This window comes from Tenrec ecaudatus, chromosome 18, assembly GCF_050624435.1.
Source record: "Tenrec ecaudatus isolate mTenEca1 chromosome 18, mTenEca1.hap1, whole genome shotgun sequence".
Lineage (NCBI taxonomy): Eukaryota > Metazoa > Chordata > Mammalia > Afrosoricida > Tenrecidae > Tenrec > Tenrec ecaudatus.
The window spans coordinates 22,805,310-22,813,133 of record NC_134547.1 but is presented as its reverse complement, the minus strand read 5'-3'; the positions used below and the strand labels follow the sequence as shown (position 1 = coordinate 22,813,133).

General features: G+C 49.3%; 1 protein-coding gene and 1 non-coding gene across 2 annotated transcripts in view; both read left to right on the top strand.

The window, feature by feature from the left end:
• The first annotated feature begins 3,488 nt into the window (after window positions 1–3,488).
• LOC142432980 (U1 spliceosomal RNA) lies at window positions 3,489–3,652 on the top strand. The gene has a single exon (XR_012781051.1). It is a non-coding gene; the product is annotated as a U1 spliceosomal RNA (small nuclear RNA).
• A 1,152-nt stretch (window positions 3,653–4,804) lies between these two features.
• The window catches only part of LOC142431672 (uncharacterized), a 107,856-nt gene continuing 104,836 nt past the window's right edge, over window positions 4,805–7,824 (top strand). Inside the window, exons 1-2 of the mRNA XM_075536685.1 lie at window positions 4,805–4,934; window positions 5,702–5,773. Of these exons, the coding sequence (XP_075392800.1) occupies window positions 5,741–5,773 (33 nt within the window). The 5' untranslated portion in view covers window positions 4,805–4,934; window positions 5,702–5,740. The remainder of the gene's footprint in view (window positions 4,935–5,701; window positions 5,774–7,824) is intronic.

Here is a 7,824-nt window from a genome sequence, read left to right as displayed (position 1 = left end):
CCAAAATTTTTTTCCTGGGGGCAAGGGGATGGCGGTGGCAAATAAAGGGTGGGACCAAATTGACTTAGTGGGGTGAGGGTGGAGTGGGGGTGAGCCCTAGGAGAACAAAGCTCCCGGCCACTGGCCTGCAATAAGTGGCAGAAGTGACCGTCACTGGCTCCAGCACAGGAAGAAGGGGAGGGAAAGCGTGGAGAGGCGGGGAGGGCACACGGGGGTGGGGACAGGTTCCAGCCTGGGTGAAGTGTTGGTTCCTTTCCCTAATTTTTAAGGAAATGAATCTCAGGAAGGGGCAAGAGGCAGCAGCATGCCTGCCTGGGGTAGGCCGGCAAAAGAACCAAATCAATGAAGAACTGAAGTAAACACTTTGAAATGATCCTACGAAACTCTATATGAAGACCTAGATTTATGATTGTGTGGATGGAAAGATACTAACCTTGTAGTATTCAACGAAAAAAGTAGACTTGAGAATCGCATGTCCAGTGTGATAGCTGGGTTGTTTTTCTTTTAATCACTTACAGCTCTAATCACAATCCACACATGCATCCACTGTGTCAAACACAAGTTTTAAAGCCATTATGCATGTATATGAAATGCAGGCTTTGGAGCTTGGAGGTGGAGTAAGAGAAGATACTGAGGGGAGATAAAGCTATGGGCTAGCCCAGTGGTCAGCAAACTTTTGAGATGCAAGAGCCAGTCCCATCCCTCACAACAATTTAAAAATTAGAGCCATAAATATGTTTGCAAACAAATGAAATCACCATAGTCTGAATACTAGCCCTTACAAATTTTATAAATGAAACTATGATAGTTTTATTTTCATTTTCAAATTTATTTCAGAGCCACATGTATGTACTGCAAGAGTTACATATGGCTCATGAGCAGCAGCTTGCTGACCCCTGGGCTACAGACTGTTGTGTTAGGCAGGGTTCTCTAGAGAAACAAAACCAGGACACTTATGACTTTATAAATATAGCTAGATGGAGAGATATAGTTTTGATAGGTTTATACAGTGAGAAACAATATAACAGCTAATTAGTCCACCCAGTAGTACAGAGGGTTCAGTTCCACTCACTTTGTGGAACAGTTAACATACTAGAGTCCTTCAACTCACATGGGCTGCCGGGTCCAAGGTGAAGGAAGCAGGCAGTGGAGTTCCCTGAAGCAAGGCAAGCAGAGGCTGCCCACAAGCAGGTCAGCAAGTCAGTAGCTGGGAGCTTAGCGAAGAAGGCCCTGATGATCTTGAACTCAAGCAGAGTGGGGTAGCAGGACTCAAAGGAGCCTTGGCTTGGCCACAGGTAGTGAAGCATACATGTTGAGGCAGAGAACTAGCTAAAGCAGCAGCATGCTGGTCCGATCACCAGAAAGCAAGCGGGAGATGGCAAGCTGGCGGTCTCTATCTATCTCGGTTGTCCTCCAATCAAGCTGCAACCTGACTAAGCCTTCGCTCACATGCTCCTTTTGGCCTAGTTGGCACAATAAACCTAACTATCACAACTGTTGGCGGGTGTTCATGGGCCAAAGAGAAGACAGTAGTACATAAGATGCGAAATCAGGGAGAAGGTGAGGGTACATTTGGGGAGTTGATGAGTGATATAAACTGTTGAATGCAAAGTTTATGATCTGCAATGTAAACTCCTACCTCATTTACCAAAAAAGAGTGATCCCCCTGGGGGAGGTGTGAGGAATAGACTTTTTGGTGTGGTGGGGAGGGACAGTCAGAGCCAGCCTGATTCCTAGCTCCTGGAAGCAGTCAGAAGAAGGAGAAGAAGTTTTGTGTGATTGGCCGTGCGAAGGAGACCTATGCCCCGGCACTGGGGGGGGGGGGGGGGGGTCACAAGTTCATGGCTAAACACAAAACATCACTGCCATGTGGGAAAATGAAGACCTGGAAGAAGGTGTACGTGGTCGACTCCCAGCACTCGTGACTACAGGGCTTTGGCACGCCAGCCTTAGTGTCGGGGCATGCCTCCCCTGTCCAAGACCTGGAGTCACGCATGAAACACTAATTCCAGGCAGGAGTTTCTCCGCAACACATCTGTTCTCTATAAATGCTTAGATTGAGCTGTTTTCCTACAGACGTTTACCTTAAAAGAAAATTTGTTCCTTTTGTCACTTATCTTAAGGAACATTGGCTCCTCGTAAGCTTTGTACTCTTTGAAAGCCTGGACTACCAAGATTAGTACATTGCACATTTGTGTGGGGAATATGATTCATGAGAGGCTTACATGCCTCAAGAGGTATAAAACCCACTGTTGAATAAACTCAGGACTCTTCTCCTGAGACTGGAGTCCCCTGTACCCCCTTTTCTGTCTTCTTTAATAGAACATCGCTCCTCAGGTCGTTCAATTGTGGGCTAGATCCCACAGTCAATTCTAGCTCGTGACCCTACAGGACAGAGTAGAACTTCCCGGTGGGTTTCTGAAATGGCAACTCTTTATCGGAGTAGAAAGTCTCCTCTTTCCCCCAAGGAGCAGCTGCTGATTTTAAACTGCTAACCCCAATGAAAGCAGCCTAACTTTTAACCACTATGGCACCGGGGCTCCTTGCAAACACTGCATTGGGCCCTCGCTCCATTTTGAGTTCATGATTTGCAGAGCTGGTCAGAAGCTTGGATCAGATGGGGAGTTTGAAGGTCTAACTCAGTCATCCTCCAACAGAGAATTCTCCAGGAGGAAGGAGGCCAAGCAGGGGTTCTCCAAACACCAGCTTTTCTTCCATCTCTAACCCCACCCCCATTTGACCCTTATGTACACCCAAAGCACTTCTGAATCTACAGCACCTCGAATGCAGAGTGCTCCTCAGAGGCTACTGTGAACTTGAGGGAAGATTCCTGTCCGCCAATGTCTGGACATGTGTTTATCTGCTAGTCAGGGGGGAAACTGGTGGGAGGAGAAGCAGGTAAGGGAAGGAGTAAGACTTTCCCACTTGATGGTAGGAAGGAGCATTGGCGGGAAGTCTGGCATGCATCACTCCTACTTACCTCCTCAGGTTTCTGCATTAGGGGGAGCGCAGGAGGAAAAGGCATGACACACCAAAGCCTTGACTGAAGCCTTAGTATTTCCTTCTTTTAATGACTGCTACAAACACCTGCCTGTTTTCAGACCCTTAGAACATTGCTCGTGCTCTCCCTCTGGCTCTGACTCTCACTTTTCCGGCGGTGACACGGTAGTGGTGGCTTGCGGCCTAATAGGGATCCATCATCTGGAAATCTAGCCGTTTATCCTTAGCCCAGTGCATGATGACCTCTCTTAGTGACCTTCCTCTCCACCAAATGCTCACCATGCATTCTTTATGCACCGTCTTTTCCTATGAATTCTGATGACACAGAAGTAAATGGACTAGTGAAATGTGGGGATCTTCATTACAGAGACTGTAATGTCTTGAAAAAGTGAGTGGTGGTAATGAAGCATCCCCAGATCATCTTCGACACTCTCCACACAACCTGTCTTTAAAATCAGCAGAAGAACCATGTGAGAAAGAGGGAACGAACACACACCTGGCAGGGGACATACCTTGATCGGGAAGGTGGTTTTCCCAGGGCGAGGCTTGTCCATTGCACTCGGGATGTGCTGACCCCTGCGATTTTCCCCAAATGTGGGAAACTCGACTGCACAATTGGTGGCAATGGGGGACTGCGTTCCGCTCTCCCCTTATTTAAAAAAAAAAAAGCAAAGAAAGAAAGAGGGGTGTGACACATTCACACCGGCCATCACCGGATTATAAATACAAGAGTCACAAGCAAAGCGTGGATGCTCTCTGATCCATGTCTCCAAAGTCACCTGTTTGTTCTCAGAGTACGAAAAGCCTAATGGGGGTGCTAGTCGTGGGGATGGGCAGGAGTATACAGCACCTGCACAACTCTACCCCCAAGCTCTTTGGGAAATCCAGCACAATGCTTGGAACTCCATACTCACCAACCCATTTGTTACTAATCACCTCCCACCGAACCGAACCAAATCAAAAAGAAAGACATTGCCTTCAGTCGACTGGGACTTATAATGGCCCTTGTTGGGCAGGGTGTCCCTGGACACTATGGCTACGATCTGTAAGGTTCGCAGTTCGAACCAACCAGCCACTCCGAGGAAGAAAGACGGGGCTTTGTATTCCCATAAATAGTTACAGGCACAGAAACCCAGAGGGACAGTTCCGCGGTGCCCTCTGGGGCCGCCGAGTCAGCACGAACTCGAGGGCAGGGAGTTTGGTTAGGGTTGGGTTCTTCAGGGCAGAGGATTTCCAGTCGCCGCATCTTTTTCCGCCGCCGAGCAGAGCGCTGGTGGGCACGGCAGGCTGTTAGCGGTCCCCGGCGCGCCGCACCCCGGGGATCCCTGGGCTTAGTGGCCCGGCTGCTGAGCGAGGCAGGCCCGCCGTTGGCGCCAGGGCACTCCCACCCCAGGCCGCTCGGAGGGGCGTTCGGCCCACTAGGGCTGGTTCCGAGCAGGGAAGAACCGGGCCGCCGGGCTCCGCTCTGGAAGGCCGGTGAGAAAGCCGCGTTGGACCCGGGGCGTTGCGGACCCCGGGCCGCGCCGTGCGGCGACGCCGCCACTTCCCGCCCCCGCCGCCGCCCCACCTCTGCGGCACCCCCTCCGCCGCCGCAGCCCCCCTCCCGTCGCAGCCCCTCCCCCGCCCCCCCTCCGCCTCTCCCCTCCCGTCGCCGCTTCGACCCCCTCCCGCCGCCGCCGCGCCCCCTCCCACCCCTCGGCTTCCCCTCCGCCCCCCGCCGCCGCCGCAGCGCCCCGCACCCCCGGACTACAATTCCCGGTGGCCTCTGCTGGCGGCGGCCGGCGCCCTTTGTGAGGTCCGGAGAGCCGGGCAGCTCGGGCGCCTCTTTGCGGGCTGTCCCCCGCGCGGGCCCACCGCGCTCGCAGAGCCAGGGCCCAGTGCAGAGCCCCCGAGTCCTGGGGCGGGGACGGGGTGTCGGGGGCCCAGGGCTGCAGGTAAGGAGTGGGCTGAGGAGGAGCTTGGGGTCACCCACCCAGGCGCCCGTCACCGCGGCCTCTGAGCGACCCCGCGGGAGAGACTTGCACCCGTGTGCCCGTCCCTGTCGCACCTGTGTGGCTGTGGGTGCGGAGGAGTCGGTGCTGTGACGTCCCGTGTGTGTGTGTGTGTGTGTGTGTGTGTGTGTGTGTGTGTGTGTGTGTGTGTGTGTGTGTGTGTGTGTTTGTGTGTGTGTGTCCTCTGCCTGGACCCTGTGAGGGACTTGGTGGATTTCGATCCCTTTGCTCATGTTTGAGGCTTTGAGGGTTTGGGAGAGTGTGCCCACATCCATGGCCCCGACACGTGTAAGACAGCGGATAACGGGGTGGTTTCTAAGACTGGGAGGGGGGGTGGGTGGGACCCAGAATGTGTCACCCAGGATCATAAAACTAGCCAACTGGAATCGTGTGACTAAGTTTCAAAATCACGGGTTTGGTGGATTGGAGGATCGTGGAGTCAGCCTGAATTTTATTTGCTCTTGGTGCTGTTACTAGTTATGTGACTTCATTCTTTGCCTTTAAAATCTAGAACGCCTTTGGTTAAAATCGTAAGCTACGAAGTGACTTGGGCATGGGCTAAATTGCCTGTCAAATTTCTAGGTGTACCTTAGAGGCTCTCTTTGAAGGAAGAGTGGAACTGGGAAAAGACGTCACTTTCTAGACTGGTAGATTGCGAGGCTACAAGGAAAGCCTGGTTGCTCACTTTCTCTCCTTCTCGTTTATCTAAGGCCCCTGCTGTTTCCCAGAAGAGCCAGGAAGAGGAGAAAATGGCTGTTGGACTTCTGAAAGCGATGTACCAGGTAAGTTTCTATCTTCTTGCTTGCCTGAAATACCTACTACCTGCACTCCCAAACAAGTAGACATTAGCTCTCCTTCTGAAACGCCTATGGGTTATCAATTATATCACTTCACAGTGGTTTCTCACCTTCTTAAGGATAAATGAAGTTCTTGATTTGACCTGCAGGGACCAACCTAATTGGTCCAACATAATAAATTCCTAATGAATTTATCAAATTCTTCTTACTCTGTGTGTAACTCATTCAGCTCCAACCAGACTGACTTCCTTGTAGGGTGCTGAGGACATTCTTAATTCATGGCCTTGTACTTGCCCCAGGTGCAGACCAACTGCTTCATTCCTAATCTTTGCCCAAACAGCATTCATGTATTCACAGATATTTACTAAGGAATTACTAACTTTTTAAAAAAGCTCTGCCTACATTCACTCCTTTAATTATCTCTTCCTGCTTCATGGCTTTTTTTTACCAGTCACATGCCAAGGTAATAGAGACTATAGTAGAGACAAATCCATGAAAGCAAAACAAAAGAGGTTTATTGAAGGTTCAATACAGTTGAACTGGAAAACCTGCAGATCATAAAAATGAAATCACAGGTTTGGGGTCCTCAAACTACAGCCGTGGGCCACATGCGGCCCGCCGTGGACATTTATCCGGCCTGCCGGGTGTTTTTGCCCCATTAGTTTTTTTTACTTCAAAATAAGATATGTGCAGTGTGCATAGGAATTTGTTCATAGTTTTTTTTTTTAACTATAGTCCGGCCCTCCAACGGGTCTGAGCAACAGTGAACTGGCCCCCTGTTTAAAACGTTTGAGGACCCCTGATTAATGATCAGAGAAACATGGTTACAGGATTTAGACAAAAAACGGGAGCTACAATATTCTGGTTGGTTTTCAGACAATCAAGGAAGTTAGAAGCAGGCTTTCCAAAAGCAGTGGCTTGTCAATGATTGGGGCTCCGTGACTTGGGTTGCAGCAGTGTGTACAGGGAGGTGGGTACACAGGATCACAGGGCAATGACAGAGCATGCTGCTCTAGGAAGGTGCTGTTAAATTCGTTCTCAAGCATGTCTTTGGAAGGGGTCCACCATGAAGGATATTTTTCTAATAATGTGTGTCAGAACTCTCTGGGAACAGGTTGTGAGATCCTGCTTATATATGACCACAGAGGAAATAAGCTTCTGGGAACAGGCTGTGATACCCAGCCTCTGCTAGACACCAGAGGAAAAATATTTGCTTCAGGGAATATTTTTAAGGATGACCTACAGTTAAGAATAGTAGAGAAAAGTTGCTGTATTTAAATGAAGTTTTTTCTCAAGCCTGGGCCAGATTCCCCTACTAACACCAAATGCCTCATATAATTTTGAAATTTTCTGTCATATTCCTTCTTTTGATCGAGGAATTCTAGGGAAATTCTTTGATCACATTTTAAAGAATGCCTTCTGCATAGATTTGGGACTCCCGGTTTCTGCTTATCTCTCAAGCCTCTGAGATTCCAGATACTATTTTTATTCCAAGTTTTACCTGGATCTTCACAGTGCCATGGCTTTGGCACTCAGCTTCAGCGATCTCTTGGGAGGGAAGAATTTAAATAGGGCTCTATGAGAGGACTGTTTGGTCACTCAAGGGAACTGGTCTAAGGAGTTCAAATTTATCTGAACAATAGCTTTTGTCAGAGTACATTATATTTCTCAAGGGTGATTGGTTTTCTGGGTCACAACATTGGAGGTGTCTTTCATATAGCCTTCGAGAGTTCCAATAATAAGTCTAATAACTATACATATCATTAATCTAGTTAATGAGATAGACTTGGTTCATGATCTGATTCTTAAGTAGTTAAAAAATACTTAAGAAAGAGGAGTTTGGCTAGCGGCCATCTAGCTCAGAAGCAACAAAGCCCACATGGAAGAACACACCAGCCTGTGTGAGCGAGTGATCCCAAAGGGATCAGTTATTAGGCATCAAAGAACAAAAAATCATCATATCATTGGCTGCACACCTCCATGATAGGATCGCTGAAGACAAATGGGTGCATAAGCAAATGTGGTGAAAAAAGCTG